We start from the raw sequence: 20,315 nt of genomic DNA, 5'->3' as shown, positions 1-20,315 counted from the left end.
AATGATGGGGCACTATTCCTACTGACGCCAGCACAGGGGCACTATTCCTCCAACTGATATCAATGATGGAGCTCTATTCTTCCCACTGACGCCAGCACAGGGGCACTATTCTTCCAACTGATACCAATGATGGGGCACTATTCTTCCCACTGACGCCAGCACAGGGGCACTATTCTTCCAACTGATACCAATGATGGGGCACTATTCTTCCTACTGACGCCAGCAAAGGGGCACTATTTCTCCAACTGATACCAATGATGGGGCACTATTCCTACTGACGCCAGCACAGGGGCACTATTCCTCCAACTGATACCAATGATGGGGCACTATTCTTCCTACTGACGCCAGCAAAGGGACACTATTTCTCCAACTGATACCAATCATGGGTCACTATTCTTCCTACTGACGCCAGCAAAGGGGCACTATTCCTCCAACTGATACCAATGATGGGGCACTCTTCTTCCCACTGACGCCAGCAAAGAGGCAATATTCCTCCAACTAATACCAATAATGGGGCACTTTTCTTCCCACTGGCGCCAACAATAGGGCACTATTCCCTCCCCCATTAAAGCCCATGATGGAGTATTGCTTACTCCCATTGATGGCATGGTGTATTTTACTCCCACCAGCCACAGTCCAGCCCTCCTAAAGCCTGAGGAACAGTAAACTGGCCCTTTGTTTAAAAAGTTTGTAAACCCCTGCTTTAAAGGATTAATTGACCCAAAAGTAAGATTTTTTTTGAAAGGCTATAAAGGATGTAGCCCCTTATGTTATGTTATATGCTGGCAAGAGGGTCTTCTTAAAGGCAAAGAGAAAGCCATTGCTCTAACTGGGTGGAGATATACACTGGGCTAAGTGCAGAGAACAATTAAGGCAGGCTGCTAATGCTGACCAAACATTATGGATTTTTTTAAATTCAAATTTACTTTAGATTTACCTTCAACTACTATATGTAATGCAAGTGCCTGCCTGATTGCATACAATTTTAAAGTGTCTAGGTTTGACCACATATTATATGTTTTGATAAATTTAAAGGAAAATTGTACAAGAAAACTGTATAATGTATGGCCAGCTTTAGTTGATGGTGAATGGAGACCTAAGCTTATGAGTCAGATAATCTAAAGCAAGGATCCTCAAACTATGGCCTTCCAGCTGTTGCAGGCAGGGCAGCCATCAGAAATGTTGGGGCCCCTTACACAGCTTTAGGCCTGCGCCCCCCCCCTGGACCTGACAGACATTCCCAAGAGCCCCCCACTTGCTGTCCCACCAAGTCCCATCCCATGTCCTCTTCCATCCCATGCCCTCCTCCTTCTCCATTCTATCTCCCCAATCCCATGTCCCCCTCCTGCAGTCTCATCTCCTCCATCCTATGTTCTCCTCCTCCATCCCATCTCCTCTCTCTGGCACTGTGCACACTTCCTGGTTGCCAGGGCCCGGGCCCCTCCTGACGCTCAGGCCCCGTACAGGTGTATCACCTGTACCTCCCTGATGGCAGCCCTGGTTGCAGCACTACATATCCCATGAGGCATTGTAAAACTCTGACATTCACAGACATGACTAGGCATGATGGGAATTGTAGTTCATGAACAACTGGAGGGCCATAGTTTGAAGACCACTGATCTAAAGGATAAGGCGGCACTTACTGGGCTTTAAAGGTGAACACTCAGTGATTAGGTTATTTTGAAGGGTTCAACGAGGCACATGCTTGTCTTCCTCAAGGTAGGTAAGTGCACCTTACATAAAAGGATTCTTATAACTAATTGCTTTTCAGAAAGAGGAACTGAGCTCTGGAAGCTGTACCAAAAATGCAGGCAGATGGTAAAAGACTAGTAATCAGTATTGCCTATGGTCTCCCTGCAGCCAAGCTTTTCCTCATTACTGGCTTACCGTACCTTGTTCTGCACTGTGTCTCTGTGTGGGGACAGCCATCTAGGTAGAGGCAGGACTTTGCTTCCTCATGTTAGAGCCTCCGACGGAGCAATACACTATTGTCTAGGTGAGGCTGTCAGCTATCGGCGCACGCCGTGGAGACCGGCGGCGCTGTGCAGTCTCTCCCACTATACCACCACGATTTCCACCATTGGGAGTGAGATTTATCCACCTTTATTTAATAAAAGCTGATTGTTTAAGAATTTCATACACTATTACAAGTCTTTTTGTTTGCATATATACTGCATTGATTGACGCTGCAACTCCTGTGAATGAGAGGAGCCCTGAAGGATATGGATGGATGATCTTTTTGGGATAACAATCTATGCGCTCTTTTTAAGGATTTGAGGTGAGCACCCATTCACAAGGGGGTGCACGGTTGGCTGTCCACTGTGACACTCTGGTCACTTCTCTCTGGGAGCACAGATCACTTTAGGATTACATTTTGGACTTTGTTTATTGGCTTTTTGCACTTTGCACACTGGACATTTATATCTATATATTTTCTCTTTTCTATGAGTATTATATTATATTTACCACTTTATTAGCACTATTGGCACTTTAATATTATGTCACATATAAATATTTTGGGTTTTTAATAATTTAAAGCACAAATTAATTAATTTAATTATTTTTTATTTGCGCAACACTATATATTTATTTCTTTTTAGTTTTGGACAGAATGAGAAAGGATTAGAATCCCTGTTGGGTTTTAACTGCTGCACATTTACTTTCACTTCCTATCCAGTGAAACCATTGTCAGTGTGACGGTAGGGAGAGAAAATCTTTCTAATGGAGCCTCACATAGCACTAAAAGCTGAGGGGGCTCTAACCTTTCCTCACTCTGTCCAAAACTGTAAAAAAAAAGGTTTTGGATAGAGTAAAAACAGTATATTTTTAGGCAAATTGTTAGTGCCTTATTCCAGCTTTTTTATGTGCTAGGGTTCCCAGTGTTCCCCTCATAGGCTGGCCATAGCAAATTTCTTTCCTGCAACCAAAGGTTACACAGGAGGGCGAGGGAAGCCACCCCCGCTGGGAGAAGACAGTGATTATTGCTAGCCGCTATAGCAGCTGCTAGCAATAATCACAAGAGAATCCGGCAAGCTGGTTGTACCCAAGTTGATCAGTCCATCACCTGCACATTAACAGTTAGAATCTCGGCCGGTTAAGCAGGAGGCGGCCGAGATTTGAACCATGTATGGCCGGCCTTATTATCGGCATGTTTAAGATCCCACTAAGTAGTTGTAAATGCTGGGAGGACATTAATTTCAAATCTTTCCCACTCAATCCAAAACTTGGCTGGAACTAGGCTTTAATCTGCCAGAGCATAAAACGTTTTTTTGGGGAGTTGAAACACTTCTGTTTTAATGTCACCTTTCTAAAATATTACGGGTGCTCTTCGAACCTCCTAAAGTTGTTGGGTAAAACATATACAGTAAACCCCCCTCCATTGCGGGGGTTACGTTCCGGACCCAGCCGCGAAACGTGAAATTCCGCGAAATAGAAAAACCCTATAAATTTTTTTACTGTCACTGTACGTGTAGAAGCATTTTAAGGTCTTTAAACACACTTTTAAAACAATAGAAACTCATTTAAACACATAAAAGATACTTAGAGACAGAGCAAGAGCTATGAAAAACACAAAAATCTTTCATTTTTAATGATTTATATAGTAAAATAACATTACAAAAAAAAACGCGAATTACCGGGACCGCAAAAACTGAACCGCGATGTAGCGGGGGATTACTGTACTTCTATTATAATGACTAATTAGCATGAAATATATGAATATTACATTTCATTTTGTCAAGGGTAAGATTCCCCTACCATTTCTATACAACTAACCAAGACAAGTAAGATCTCTACCATCTTCATAACTGTACCAGGTCAGGCTTGGCTTTCTGTATCTCTCATTGGAAATACAAATACAATAAATGGGGCAGGACACAAAATAGTGCTCTATCTCAAGCCTTTTATTGGTTTTACCATAAGTGTATACAGGGCTTTTTTTCTAGTAGAAAAGGTGCAGGAACTCTTCCCTTTTGCGTCACCCCTTGTCTCTGCCCCTACCCACCTCCCAGTACTACCCCTTTTAGAGAATACAGAAACAAGTATTATTTTGTGGTGATAATTAATTTGTATGCAATTTCTTAATAACAAAAAAATAAGTAAAGTAGATCCCCTGCAGCCAGCAACATTAGACTCCACCCCAGAAACAATTGACCCTATCCCAGCCACACTAGATCCTCCCACAGCAATCGATCCCTCACACAACATTATGCCACCCCCCAGCAACAATTGGCACCGTGACTCAATTCAATACACTTGAGCAACAATAGGTCCACCCCAGCAACAATAGACCCCCAGCAGCAACAACAGATCTTCCAACAGTAAGCAACAATAGACCTCATGCTTTTTAACAGTAGATCCCACTCAGCAACAAGTGACCCCCCTCAGCAACATAAGACTCCCCCTAGCAACAATAGACCCCCCTAGCAATAATAGATCCACACCAGTTACAGCAAACCCCCCAGGAGCCAGCATCATAGACTCTCCAGCACCCCTCACCATTACATACATTGAGTACTGGAGGTGCCGGAACTGCGTTCCCCCCGCATTCCCGCTGAAAAGTGTGTGTATAAGTAAAACTCAGGTGAAGAGCCAAGCTGGTTTCAGGGCTGGGGAGACAACTGGCCTCCAGGGGTTAGAGAGCTTTATATGCACTTTGCCTGATATATCAGAATCGGCCTTTTGATTTACCGATATTGCCGATATTTCGGGAAAGTGCTTGTACCGGGGTGATGCCTGCAGCTATAGGCTGCCGGGTCTCCATCGATCAATAATCCAAATCTACAATCCACCTAAAACAGAATCTCTTTTTGGACTATTCTCTTCTATAATACTATGACGCCAGTAGTACAATCTGCCAAAGATTTTAGCACCTCTTGAACAGTTTTTAAAGCATTTTAGTCTGCAGGTCAGCAATGTTAGTCTTCATATTTCTGTTATGACAAGCTCTGATAGGGAAAAACAGGAAAACTTACTTGAGCATGCAGTTACCTTTATGCTTCCAAAATCTCCTGGAATATTTTCCACTATAATTTGTCTAGAAAATGAACACAAGACATATTTTCAATGTAGCAGATGAAAGTATTTATGGGTTAAAGTGGAACTATGACTAACTTTAAACATTGTTACAGGTATAGGTTTATGGCAGGAGAGATTGTTTACAGTATGTCTCTTCTACCATAAAACTTCCTCCTGGCCTGCTAACAATTGTTTCCTATTTGTACTCTGACTGCTAAAGCTGGATACACACTATACAACTTTTGTTGGTAGATTTCCATAGATTTACCTTCAACTATGTAGTGCAAGGGCCTGCTTGATTGCATACAAATTGAAAGTGTTTAGATTTGCTTTTATATTATATGGTTTTGGTAAATCTAAAGGAAAAAATCTAAAGAAAATTGTATAGTGTGTATCCAGCTTAAAGTGGAGTTCCACCCATTTTTAATAAATTGGATTACATAGATGTATGTAATCCCCTTTAAAACGACTTTACCAATGGAAAGTTTTTTTATTTTTTTTTTTTTTGTTGCTAGTAAATACCTTACTTTCTGCTTTATTTATCCTCTTCTCACTTCCGGGTCCGGTCGGCGATTACGTCATTCGGCGATTCGCAGTGTGTGCTGGGATGCCATGAAATCTCGCATTATTACACAGGAGATGAGCTGCACTGCGTGCTCTGCCCCGCCTCCGCCCCGCCTCCTCTCAGTGAGCTGTATGTATGTAGTGTATTGAGGCTGTGCTCCACCCCGCCTCCTCTCAGTGAGCTCAGTGAGGATATAATGCTTTCAGTCCTCGCTCACTGAGAGGAGGCGGGGCGGAGCATGGCCTCAATAAACTACATACATACAGCTCACTGAGAGGAGGCGGGGCGGAAGCGGGGCAGAACACGCAGTACAGCTCATCTCCTGTGTAATAATGCGAGATTTCATGCCCTGAGATACATCCCAGCACACACTGCGAATCGCCGAATGACGTAATCGCCGACCGGACCCGGATGTGAGAAGAGGATAAATAAAGCAGAAAATAAGGTATTTACTAGCAACAAAAAAAACAAACTTTCCATTGGTAAAAGTCGTTTTAAAGGGGATTACATACATCTAAAGTGACTAAAATGGGTGAAACTCCACTTTAAGCATGCACAACTCAGTGAACAAACTTAGCATATGTAGGATGAGAAGAGCAGGAGCCATGTGCAAGAGACCATCACTGACCAATGCAGAAGACAGAAGGCTCTGAACCCAGAAGAAGACCAGGAGACAAGCGATAAGGAGGAGCGCAAACCTCGTATTGCTCAAAAAGGCTCTGAACCCAGAAGAGGACCAGGAGACAAGCGACAAGGAGGTGCGCAAACCTCATATTGCTAAAAAAAGAGCACTCTGGTAAATGTGGCATAAACATTCCATGTTAAAAAAAGTTGACCGTTGTCAGGCCAGCCGTAGACGGTTCAAATCTTGGCTGGTTTAGCAGGAACCGGCCAAAATTTGAACCACTAATGTGCAGGCTGAATGTACTAAGTTGAGCAATCAATATGAGTACAACCAGCCTGCTAGAATTACTTGCTATTATCGCAATTGGCTACCATAGCCACTAGCGATAATCACAGTCTTCTCCCAGCAGGGGTGACTTCCCCCGCTGGGAGAAGACAATTGCTCGGCAGGAGGGATTTCCCTATTAGCACTGTCTGTCTGGGAGATTTGTGCGAATCTCTTTCCTGCATCCCGTGGTTGCAGGAAAGAAATTTGCACCGTCTATGGCACATGTGTCAAACACAAGGCCTGCGGGCCGAATCCGGCCCTTCAGGTAATTTCATATGGCCCTCACACCTCTCCTCTACTCAGCTGCAGCACTACCCTCCTTTCCACCACCACCTGTCTCAGCAGAAAGGAGGACAGAACTCCTCCTTCAGATTCTGTGCCTATCTTTGCAATTTCAGCATCCTCTCGTCTCCACCTCCCCTGGTCTCCACACTCAGAAGTCTCCAGCTCTCCTAAGGTCCTCCTCCAGACCCAGCTTGCCAGCTCTGCCCCCACTGGGATGTAAGGAAGGAAGGGTGGAGAACCCACAATCTGCTCTGGACATCTAGTCTTACAGATACAACCAGCCCTTTGAGGGCTTATGCGGCCCACGATTAAATCGAATTTGACACCCCAGGTCTATGGCCTGCCTTATCTTCCGTCTCCCAATGGTTCTTTGTCCCTCTTTCTCAACCTTAACAAAAGTAAAATTACACTTTGCAATAAGCGAAGACAGTTGGCCTCCTTAAGAGCTTTAAGGCGTTCTCTCTCCAAGGTTCATGGGTCAGTATAGAAATACGCCTGAGTGAATCCACCGATCTCGATTGCAGAGAGTTTACTTGATCACCCCATGATTAAACTATGGGTTAATGGTCTTCCATCATGCAATGTTACTGATATGCCTACATGCTCCTTTCAGAATTTCGCTAAATTAGCTAAAGTTCATAAGCCTAGGTTCACACATACTGTAGTTGTATATAAAATGCACTTTTTATCTTTCAAAAAGTGTTTCCCAGTGCTAAACCTTTCATCCAATTTCTAAATCGCTACATCTGTAAATTCCAAAAGCCACTATAAAGGAATAGTAGTGGTTAAAAAAGCACTTGTGGGTTTAACTAATCTTTTTTTTTTTTATAATTCTCCTTATATGGCAGGAGGTGTGTCCTTTGCCTATATATATATCTATATATAGAGATATATATATATATATAGAGATATATATATATATATATATATATATATATATATATATATATATATATATATATATAGATATATATATATATATATATAGATAGATAGATAGATAGATAGATAGATAGATAGATAGATAGAATAGGTGTCCCTCGTTCCCATTTCAAAAAGTTGGGAGGTATGCTCTGGGAATCCTGTGTTATAAAACGAAAATTGTATATAGATAGTAAAAAGAAATATAAAAAAGCGTTTACATATAAAAATGTAGAAACTTAAAAAGCTTAGGTCCCTTTCACACTTGTGCGACCTGAAAGTCATGCGACTTTGACGCGCAACTTTGACACGACTTTGACACAATGCCTGTGTAATATTGAAGTCTTTGGACCTCAAGTCGCATCAAAGTTGGACCAAAGTAGTGCAAGGACTACTTTGAAGTCGCTGTGAATGGAAGTCACACAAATATGAACGATACTCATTGGAAATCATGTGGTATGACGACTTTGCAGTCCCAAGTCGCAGGACAAGTGTGAAAGGGGCCCTAATAAAATTGTAAACACTTCAAACATCAGAATAAAATGGACCCTTATTCATTATAGTTTCCACATATAAAGTATAGCTTTTTTTTTTTATTTGTGGATAGAGTGGAGAGCAATTATAACCCCTGTCAGGTTTGTATTGCTGTCTGTGCTCACATTATTCAGATTCACCCTCACTATTTGACCTGTTTACCGTTATCACTGAAAGTGAAAGTAAAAGAAAATCCCAAATTTTGTGTTGTCCCCAGAGCAGTAATAAAAGGGGAAATCTTCCAATGGGGACACTGGTTCTGGTGACCCTGGTGATAACCAGGGGTTTCCCTCACTTTGGAGGGACTATGTCTCAATTCCCGTTTTGACCACGGGACAGGAAATGAAAGAAAATCTCCACAATGGGACACGAAAGTCAGAAAAACCCAAAATTGACAGTAGTTATACTGTAATCCTCCCTTACATTATCCACAATAAAAAAGTAAATAAAAAAAAAGAGGCTTGCATTAGTTCTAATTTAAATGACACCCTCTGATATTATTCTGAGTAACCACTAGATGTCTCACTAGCTTATGGTATAGCAGAAATCCTTATTAAAGAGGAAGTAAACCCTCCTCAGGAAGTTGTACCTATAGGTAAGCCTATATTAAGGCTTACCTATAGGTACTGTAAATATCTCCTAAACATGCACCGTTTAGGAGATATTTACCTTTAATGCAGCCAGTGACGTCACTGGCGCATGCGCTCTGAAGGAACGGCAGATCGTGCCGTTCCTTCAGAGCCCCGTGCCGTGACCGTCGGCTCCCGCGCGCGTGCGCGGGAGTGACGTCACCGCGGCTCCGGCCAATCAGATGGCCGGATGCCGCGATCCCGGAAGACGGGCGACTATACATTTGGCCGTCATACAGGTAAGCGGACGGCACGGCGGGGGCTCGTTCTAAGGTAAGTATTTCATAATGAGCTAGTATGCGATGCATACTAGCTCATTATGGGTTTCTCTTTCAGGATTTAAAGAAGAGAAAAAAAAAAATTATAGGTGTACAACCTCTTTAAGATGTAGCTCTTCAGATGTGTTAAAGAGGAAGTAAACCCTCCTCTGACACTTTTACCTATAGGTAAGCCTATGATAAGGGATGATACTGGGAATCGTAGTGTGCTGCTGCTTCTCCTCCCCCAGCTCTTATGCAGGGGGAATGTGATCACTTATAAAAAAAAAAAAAAAAAAAAAAAAAAAAAAAGTTAAAAGGTATTTATAATTGTTATATATATCTATATCTATCTATCTTTACAAAACTATATTGCCTTTCATTTTTCTATTTTTAACTGAATGGGTTGTTTCCTGCAAGCAGTCACATGTTTAATGTGCTTATAACTGGTAGCACATACTAAAACTCTTAGCATTCTGTGAGTGTAAAGAAAGGAAATCACTAAAGTAGAACTATAGACAAAATCATTTTTTTTTTTTTTTTAATTTTGGATAGAGAAAATGGACAGTTATAGCCCCTGTAAGTTTTTTTTTCCCCACTGTTTGTGTCCCATTGCGGAGATTTTACTTTACTTCCTGTCCCATAGCCAAACCGGAAGTGAGGGGAATTCCCTGCAAATTAAGGAAATTGCTTGGGGTCCCAGGGCATCAGAACTAGTATCCCCATTAATAAATGTCCCCTTCATTACTTTTCTGTAGGGATGGGTGAACAGTTTAACCTGAGCATGAGTTTGGGCCAAACATTGGCTGTTTGGCCCTTCGCCGTACACCTGAATTTGCAGTGTTTGCTGGGTGTTCACCCTGACGGACATCCTGCAATACTGGACAGTGCATTCTGCGCCCTGATTGGGCAAAGCTTTCCCCAATCATGGTGCAGTGTAAACTGGTTGTTAAGGAGCGGGGCCGGGAAGCTGGCCCGGCATCCTTAACAACCAATGAGTCATCACCTTCCCCGCTGACAGCTAAATAAAAATTAAGAATAAAACGGCATGGGGTCAGAAGGGGGTGGGGCCACACCGGGTGATGTAACCAGGTGGCCTTGCCCCTTGCCTATATAAGAAATGTCAAAGCACAAAGCCCAGTGCCACCAAAAATTGAAATAGACCTTGATTTGTGCACTGGTGTGCAGTCATGTTGGAACAGGAAGGGGCCATCCCCAAACTGTTCCCACAAAGTTGGGAGCATTAAATTGTCCAAAATGTCTTGGTACGCTAAAGCCTTAAGAGTTCCCTTCACTGGAACTAAGGGGCCAAGCCCAACCCCTGAAAAACAACCCCACACCATAATCCCCCCTCCACCAAATGATTTGGACCAGTGCACAAAGCAAGATCCATAAAGACATGGATGACCGAGTTTGGAGTGGATGAACTTGACTGGCCTGCAGAATCCTGACCTCAACCGGATAGAGCACCTTTAGGATGAATTAGAGCGGAGACTGTGAGCCAGGCTTTATCGTCCAACATCAGTGCCTGACCTCACAAATGCGCTACTGGAAGAATGGTCAAACATTCCCATAGACACATTCCTAAACCTTGTGGACAGCCTTCCCAGAAGAGTTGAAGCTGTTATAGCTGCAAAGGGTGGGCCAACTCAATATTGAACCCTACGGACTAAGACTGGGATACCATTATAGTTCTTGTGCATGTAAAGGCAGGTGTCCCAATATTTTTGACAATATAGTGTGTGTTCAGACTGATATTCGAAAGAATGAAAACTACATATTCCCCAACATGATAAATATATCCCACCAGTGCCACCACCACCATAAACAGCTAAGCCCCTGCCATATTTTGCAGCTATTCTTAATATGTAGTCGTTGTTTAGTACATGTATTTAGTACACCTATACTGAAACTCTTCTCTTTTTAACAATTTTTTACACACCCTCTGTTAAGAATTATGCTTACGAATTTGCTTTCTATTTAATTTAATCCAGTTCAGCAATGGTGTAAAAAGTTTCAAAGGAAACTGGTGTCATTAAAAACATGTTAATTTCCCCCTCTGAAGATGCTGGTTGCCTGGATATTATGCCAATGTTCTTACTTCAGTACTTTGAGCCACTGACCCAGAACAAGTATGTTCTGACTTCTGACCTTACCATGAATTTCCTGATTTTCATACTTGTTCTCAATCAACTTTAGAAAGCATTAAGGCCATAAGGCCAGATTTAAATTTTATTAACCCAACATTTCATATTCCAGATATATATCTGTTGTTCCATGTACTTGTGTTATAACATATCCTGTTCTCTTTGTATTTCTTCCCATGTGTGAAATCCCTGTTGATCCTGCCAGTCCCCCTGCTTTTCCATTTCAAACTGACAACGTTAGGCATGAGAGCACATCCATCCCAGTGTGGTCAGTTTTTTGGCTGTGCTAGGAGCACAGTCAGGGATGGTGCAAGGATTTTTGACACCCAAGGCAAAACCCTATTTTGACAGGCTACGGTTGCATATAGACAGTCTAGGGTAGTATACGGACAGGCTAGGGTAGTATACAGACAGGCTAGGGTAGTATATAGACAGGCTAGGGTAATAAACTGACAGGCTAGGGAAGGATACAGAAAGGCTGGGCTAGTATACAGACAGGCTGGGCTAGTATACAGACAGGCTGGGCTAGTATACAGACAGGCTCGCGTAGAATAGGGACAGGCTAGCGTAGAATACGGACAGGCTAGCGTAGTATATAGACAGGCTAGGGTAGTATATAGACAGGCTAGGGTAGTATATGGACAGGCTAGGGTAGAATACGGACAGGCTAGGATAGTATATAGACTGGCTATGCCTTCAATCACCCCCCCCACCCAATCCAGCACACCTAAGGCTCCAATAACCCCCCCCCCCCTTATTCAGTACACCTATGTCTCAATTCACCCCTCCCCCCAATCCAGCACACTTGTGGCGTGGTGTGGCATTATCATTATCCATCTTCTTTCTTGGTGTACACCAGGTCAGGCAACGGTGCACACTGAGGGCGGACCTAGAGGATTTAAGCCCGCCCACATGTGACTGCCTTGCATGGCACTCCTTGGCATCTATGCAGAAGACGAGGAGAGGCCAGAAATCATGCACCGCCCCACTCCCTAGATATACTGGGGGAGGGAGAGGCTGTTATGGAGTACTCCTGGTGCCTGTACTGCAAGTCTGTGTGTGTGTGGGGGGGGGGGAGGGTTACATGGGCTTTACACTGTGTCAAGAGAGAGAGGTGCCAAGCTACACACTATGCCACCTGTCTGTATAGCAATGTGTGTAGCCAAGCTCACAGCTCAGCAGTACCCAGTAGAAGCGGGATGCCTAGCACGAAGCCCTGACAGTGCACCCCTTTCGGCACTCCCGAGTAATGTGCGCTCTAGGCTGGTGCCTGTCTTGCCTATAGGTATCGCCGGCCCTGAGCACAGTTTGCCTGTCCTCCAATGGCCAAGACTTGTGCTGACATGCCCCCCCTGCACAGTTCTTCACTGGGAGGATCAGTGCATTGCCGTTTTTTCTACCTCCTGCTGACGCACCCACTGAAGTCTTCACTCCCACATCTTATGCAGCTGAGAACAAAAGTTATGTGATCACGGATATACTGTATATATTAAAAAAAAAAGAAGTATTTAATATACAAGTGCATCTTAGAAAATTAGAATATCATCAGAAAGTTATTTTATTTCAGTAATAAAATTCAAAAAGTGAAACTCATATATTTTATATAGATGCGTTACACACGGAGTGATATTTCAAGCATTTCTTACTTTTCATTTTGAAGATTATGGCTTACAGCTAGTAAAAACTCCAAATTCAGTATTTTCAATTCAATACCTTGTCGGGGCTCCTTTTGCATGAATTACTGCATCAATGTGGCGTGGCATGGACTCGATCAGCCTGTGGCACTGCTGAGGTGTTATGGAAGCCCAGGTTGCTTTGATAGTGGCCTTCAGCTTGTCTGCATTGTTGGTCTGGTGTCTCATCTTCCTCTTGACAATACCCCACAGATTCTCTATGGGGTTTAGGTCAGGCGAGTTTGCTGGCCAATCAAGCACAGTGATACCATGATCATTAAATCAGGTATTGGTACTTTTGGCAGTGTGGGCAGGTCCTGCTGGAAAATTAAATCAGCATCTCCAGAATACGTTGTATGGACATGACAGCGGGGGGGTATCACACACAAAGATTGTGTGTGAAACTGACAGGCACAATCCTGCCTGTCAGTTGAAAGATTGCTCTCACACATTCCCGGTACTGTCACCCCCCTGCCATGCCTACTGGGCTCCGCTTGCCCATATGCAGCTCGGGTGCAAGATGGCAGGTGTTGGCAGCTGTGGGGGAAGAAGAGCAGACACACATTCCCTCTCCTCCCCTTCTTGCTGTGACCTGAAAAGCGGGTCAGCATCAAAGTGTTTCCAGCTAAACTCAGGGAAGGAATGTTTTGCAATTCGATCTGCATTGCAAAACATTTAGTGGGGTCCAAAGGAGACTTGAGGATATCTTAATAACGAGAACCGGTTACCTAAAATCATCACACAGGGAAATTTTTGTCCCCTATGCGATGAAAAAAAAAAAAAAAGGTATAAAATAAGGTTACACCCAAACTCATAAAATCCCCCCCCACCCCCAAAAAATAATTTGGAGGCCCTTCACCTCCACATATACGCATGTACAGACGCAAACGCATGCGTTGATTGTGATACATATTTTACATATCGGCGCACACGCCAGAGTGAGTAATAATTCAAGCAAAAGACCTCCCCCGCAACACTTAACTGATACCTATAGAGGGCTTTTGAAGCATCGCCTATAGAAAATCTAGGGTACTGAAGTTTGTCGCCAAACGCACACAAATTTAAGGTTTGGCATGTTGGATATCTATTTACTCGACTTAACCTCATCTTTTATATTTTACCAAAAATATGGGTAATATATTGCGTTTGTTTGCTCTAAACTTCACTTTAGTGTGTTTTTCACTGAGATTTTGCATTTCCTAGACCTTTTGCGGTAATCTTGACATAAAAAAAAAATAGAACTACCACTATTTTATTCTCTAGGGTGTCTGCTTTCAGAAAATATATAATTTTTTGGGCATTTTACATCATCTTTAGGGCTTAAATTTTTTTTTTAAATGTTGCAAAAAACGCAAAATGGGCTCTGGCAGTGGAATTGTTAATGAGGTGTCAAACCTACATCCAGAAGAGGGCAGCTTTTTAGGCCAGCCATAGACGGTTCAAATCTCCCTTGGTTCAGAAGGCACCAGCCAAGATCCAAACCATTAATGGGCAGGTTGAATGTACCAAGTTGATTGATCGATCAGCAATAGCGATGATCACTGTGACTTCTCTCGGCAGGGACGACTTCCCCCGCCCGCCCTCGGCACCCCTGAGACAAGCGACAAGGAGGAGAGCAAACTTTGAATCACTAAAGAAGAGCACTCTAGAACAGTGGTTCTCAAATCCGGTCCTCGGGACCCACCAACAGGCCAGGTTTGCAAGATAACTAAATTACATCACAGGTGATCTCATTTGCTTCTCAGTGATTGCAGTATTCTAGTCTGCATCCCCCAAGGTAATACTTAAAATCTGGCCTGTTAGTGGGTCCCGAGGACCGGATTTGAGAACCACTGCTCTAGAAGGTAAATGTGTCATAAAAATTCCATGTTAATGTAGCACTACTCCAAAGGGAGCTGCTGATGACGGGTTCCCCTGGGTTACCATTAGTAACAGTAGAACATTCTGACATGTTTCCAAGTGTTTTTACCTCAGACAGGAATCAGTCCAGTTTCTTTGGTTTTTAGTTTTTTTTAGGAACTTGGTTAGGGAAAGGGATGAGTGGGATACTTCAATCAAACTGAACTATGCACAATAGGCTGGGGCGATATAGAAAATGCTGATTGATGCTGGTTAACGCTGACTGACGCTGGTTAACGCTGTTTGAGCTTGTCACGGCTAGGCTGCTTACTTTACTTTGCCTTTAACTGTGAAGCTTCCTAAGGCACTCTTTTCCTGAGGTAGCTGTCCTTTATGGTAGACTGCACTTCTGAGCAACTTCAGGGCCCTTCCTGGCACCCCCTTTACCCCCTTACCTTCAGGGCTTAACTACTTGGCACCCACCTTACTGTACCACTCTGGGTTAGCTGACTTTTGGATCCCCTTGACCCCTCTGGAGTGGTCCCCTCTCTTAGGCAGACCCCTGGGCAGATTCTTGAGTACTCACGATACTGTTTTTCCAGAAGTATTCTGCCCAGCAGCTCCACTTGGTCAGCACACTGGATCCTTCTGCAGCACAGCTCAACCCCTGGTCCCTAGGCCGACTGCCTGGACCACCTTATTTACATCAGCAGGAGGAGAGACAGCCATCCAACTCCTCCTGGGACTTTGCTCCTGCCAAAAGACACCCTGTCACATGCCCCCTCCGGATTTATTCCCAATCCCAGGATGCATTGCAGCAATGCCCACCTATTGGGGCAGTCATAAACCCTGGTGTGCTATTGGCTTGGTTTCCTCCAGTGTCCAACAAGGTCCCTCATTGGATACAGTGGGGAGACTCCCCAGACTCAACAGGTCACACCTGGAAGCATGTGACAGGCTAACTAACAGATCAGACCCTTCTGATAAGCAGAACAGAGTCACTCATATGCTTTGCTTAGCACCTACCTGGGAGGGAGCTACATCAATAAAAGGTGACCATTGTTAGGCCACCCATAGACTGTTCGAATCTCGGCCGATTCAGAAGGAACCGGACAAGATTCAAACCATTAATGGGAAGACTGAATGTACCAAAGTGATCAAATCGATCAACCTAGGTACAACCAGCCTGCCGGATTCGCTTGCGATTATCACAATTGGCTGCTATTGTCATTAGCGATAATCACTGTCTTCTCTTGGCAGGGATGACTTCCCCTGCCCTCCCCAGTGGGAGAAGACAATTGCTTGGCAGGAGCGATTAATCTGTCAACACTGACTGTTTTGATGGGGCAATTGTGCGAATTTCCTTTCCGTGGTTGCAGGAAAGAAATTTGCACCATGTAACTTACTGTTTTAATCACAACCACATACAAAAGTAAAAAAACTACTTGTCATTAAGCCTGACTACATAACAGTGGCGTAGCGTGGGGGGCACCGGGCGCAACATTTGGGGGGGCGCATCCCACGCCAGTGTCACTCTAGCAAACTTTAAAAATTCTTCCTAGCGTGTCACTTCAGCCGCCGCCATCTTCAGGCTAAACGATGGCCGGTCGGCGCCCTGTGATTGGGCCAACATTGTCATGTGCGGCAGCGGGGCTGGCCAGTGGCAGAGCCCCGCCTCGCTTCTGGAGCCCGCCTCGCTGTCTTCTAAGTCAGCCCTGCATGTGCCTCCGTCCCGCCTCCTCTAAGCTCTCACAATCCTCCCCGACCCGCCCCCTGTAAGGGCTCGATGACGCGGTGGTGTCCTCTGTGTAGTGGGCAGTGTAGTGGGCAGTGTACTGTAGTGGGCAGTGTAGTGGTCAGGTAGGAATCAGGTAGGTCATTGTAAGGGTCAGTGTTGGGGACAGGTAGGTCAATGTAGTGGCCAGTACAGGAATCAGGTATGTTAGCGTAGTGGACTGGTAGGTCAGTATAGGAATCAGGCTGGTCAATACTATTGTAGGAAGGGACTCGGGGAGTACTAAAAGTCTGCAGGTTAGGGGGCGCAAATTACTTGCCTTGCCCCGGGCACTAACAACCCATGCTACGCCACTGCTACATAACAAACATAAAAAAATGTAAACTTCAATTGGCTTTTAAAAACTTGAAAACATAAATGAACAGTTTACCTTCTAAAAAGGCTTTTCTCTTCTTCGGAAAGGAAGGAGATATTTCTGTTGTAGGACTGGAGAACTGTTAATGATTCACAGTAGGCATCTTTTGGTTTATTGCAAAAAAACGATTCCCTGTCCTCAATATATCTGTATTCACAGACTTCATTACTCCTTAGTTTGAATCCACATTCAGTCTTGAATTGTCGAGTTCCATTTTGAAAGGTTCCTGTGAAGTAAATGAGACCATAGTCCTGGTTCCTCGCTCTCCACAGTGAGGAAACAGCTTCACTTGAATGATAGAGTACCAAGGAAACATAGACTACTCCTTCCCAAAATAAAGTAAAATGGACATGATAGGTCCCGTTTTTAAAGTCTTCAACCCTCCCGCTTGCTGCAGACTGAAGATTCGGAGAAAATATTCTTGCTTTTATGAAGTCTCCTCCATATGTTCTCTTATTACCCAATAGGTCAAACATGTCAATCTGGACAATCAATATATCTCCAACACAATACGCTTCCCTTTGCTTAAATATGGTTGCTCGGCTGTTTTTGGCGCTCGTTGTGTAATTTATGTTGGTGAAAGTGACTTTTGGGACCAGTTCGGACATTTGTTTAAAGATTGTAAGCTCTTCGTCTGAAGGTGTCATAGCATTAAAAAATGTAATGTCATTGCTTGGAGAATTTTGTTTTAGGTAAAACATTACATAGGAAACCTATAAAGAAAAAAATAACAGATTAAAAAAAAACGTAAATACATAAAAATTACTATGAAGATGATTTTTAATTTAGTGTATCAGGAGTAGGGGGCTATTTAGAGATATACAAGGAAATTATTAACGATGGATGTATCAAAATAGCAAAAACCTTGGAAAAACTAGTTTATAGGGTCCAGAGGTTTGCTATTAACCAGTGGGTTAGCTATTCATTTAATTTATTACAGTTAGCATTTAACATCCCTCCAACTCCAAGTAATACTTGCTACTTACTTCTTCCAGCTCCCCTGAGATCTTCATTATGTGGCCCTCTGGGAGCCACATAGTCTATTCACGAAAAGACTCCTGGCTGGGCTCTATTCATTTCTATGGAAAAGCTGTCTATTATTTGTCTCTGTGGTGTCCAGGCTTTTTAAAGCAAAGAAGGAAAACCTGACCAGAACACTTTCTGACGTTGTGCAGCTCTCAGTGGGCTGCATAGCCAAGATCTTGGAAAAAAAATCTTGGAGAAAAGAGGATAGGGTGGTGTTCACATATATGCAAATTGGATGCATTTTAAACCTCAACCGATTCGCATGACATGTGAATTTTACCGGCTTTCTATGGAACTGGTTCACATACAGTGGGTACGAAAAGTATTCAGACCCCCTTAAATTTTTCACTCTTTGTTATATTGCAGCCATTTGCTAAAATCATTTAAGTTCATTCTTCTTCCTCATGAATGTACACATAGCACCCCATACTGACAGGAAAACACAGAATTGTTGACATTGTTGCAGATTTATTAAAAAAGAAAAACTGAAATATCACATGGTCCTAAGTATTCAGACCCTTTGCTGTGACACTCATATATTTAACTCAGGTGCTTTCCATTTCTTCTGATCATCCTTGAGATGGTTCTACACCTTCATTTGAGTCCAGCTGTGTTTGATTATACTGATTGGACTTGATTAGGAAAGCCACACACCTGTCTATATAAGACCTTCCAGATCACAATGCATGTCAGAGCAAATGAGAATCATGAGGTCAAAGGAACTGCCTGAAGAGCTCAGAGACAGAATTGTGGCAAGGCACAGATCTGGCCAAGGTTACAAAAATATTTCTGCTGCACTTAAGGTTCCTAAGAGCACAGTGGCCTCCATAATCCTCAAATGGAAGACGTTTGGGATGACCAGAACCCTTCCTAGAGCTGGCCGTCCGGCCAAACTGAGCTATCGGGGGAGAAGAGCCTTGGTGAGAGAGGTGAAGAAGAACCCAAAGATCACTGTGGCTGAGCTCCAGAGATGCAGTCAGGAGATGGGAGAAAGTTGTAGAAAGTCAACCATCACTGCAGCACTCCACCATTCGGGGCTTTATGGCAGAGTGGCCCGACGGAAGCCTCTCCTCAGTGTAAGACACATGAAAGCCCGCATGGAGTTTGCTAAAAAACACCTGAAGGACTCCAAGATGGTGAGAAATAAGATTCTCTGGTCTGATGAGACCAAAATAGAACTTTTTGGCCTTAATTCTAAGCGGTATGTGTGGAGGAAACCAGGCACTGCTCATCACCTGTCCAATACAGTCCCAACAGTGAAGCATGGTGGTGGCAGCATCATGCTGTGGAGGTGTTTTTCAGCTGCAGGGACAGGACGACTGGTTGCAATCGAGGGAAAGATGAATGCTGCCAAGTACAGGGATATCCTGGACAAAAACCTTCTCCAGAGTGCTCTGGACCTCAGACTGGGCCGAAGGTTTACCTTCCAACAAGACAATGACCCTAAGCACACAGCTAAAATAACGAAGGAGTGGCTTCACAACAACTCCGTGACTGTTCTTGAATGGCCCAGCCAGAGCCCTGACTTAAACCCAATTGAGCATCTCTGGAGAGACCTAAAAATGGCTGTCCACCAACGTTTACCATCCAACCTGACAGAACTGGAGAGGATCTGCAAGGAGGAATGGCAGAGGATCCCCAAATCCAGGTGTGAAAGACTTGTTGCATCTTTCCCAAAAAGACTCCTGGCTGTATTAGATCAAAAGGGGGCTTCTACTAAATACTGAGCAAAGGGTCTGAATACTTAGGACCATGTGATATTTCAGTTTTTCTTTTTTAATAAATCTGCAACAATGTCAACAATTCTGTGTTTTTCTGTCAGTATGGGGTGCTATGTGTACATTCATGAGGAAGAAGAATGAACTTAAATGATTTTAGCAAATGGCTGCAATATAACAAAGAGTGAAAAATTTAAGGGGGTCTGAATACTTTTCGTACCCACTGTACATGCGGTGCAGCGGCAGGGCAAATTTGTTAAAAAGAGTCCTGTGCCTTTTTTGAGCACCCTGGTGTGGTTCAGATGTGAATTCCAAGCTCATTGTCTTCTTTGGGAATGCATCTAAATCGCACATCAGATCAGTCTCATCCGAAAAAAAAAAAACAACAACTTGGGCCCCCAACCCCCCCCCCCCCCCATCCATACCAAGCACTTGTGGGTTAAACTAATCTTTCTTTTTTGTAAAATTCTCCTTTAAGGGGGCGTGGCAGGTTGTGTATCCTTATATGCCTACTAGGGATGGGCTCTGTATTGGAGTTGAACGCAAGTTCGACTTAAACATCAGCCGGTCATGTGTTTACAGAAATGGGGTGCTCGGTGGGAA

The 20,315-nt window shown here is 43.6% G+C and overlaps 1 protein-coding gene across 1 annotated transcript in view; it reads right to left on the bottom strand.

Moving 5' to 3' along the window:
* Positions 1-20,315, bottom strand: part of LOC309566427 (NXPE family member 2-like) — a 72,658-nt gene that overhangs the window by 17,178 nt on the left and 35,165 nt on the right. The window contains exons 2-3 of the mRNA XM_082271569.1: positions 16,984-17,681; positions 4,974-5,035 (exon numbers count right to left, since the gene is read on the bottom strand). Coding sequence (XP_082127695.1) covers positions 4,974-5,035; positions 16,984-17,681 — 760 coding nt within the window. The remainder of the gene's footprint in view (positions 1-4,973; positions 5,036-16,983; positions 17,682-20,315) is intronic.

This window comes from Pelophylax lessonae, assembly GCF_965119305.1.
Source record: "Pelophylax lessonae genome assembly, chromosome: 11".
Classification (NCBI taxonomy): domain Eukaryota; kingdom Metazoa; phylum Chordata; class Amphibia; order Anura; family Ranidae; genus Pelophylax; species Pelophylax lessonae.
Note: the sequence above shows the minus strand (reverse complement) of the source record. Positions and strands in the feature narration are given on the sequence as shown.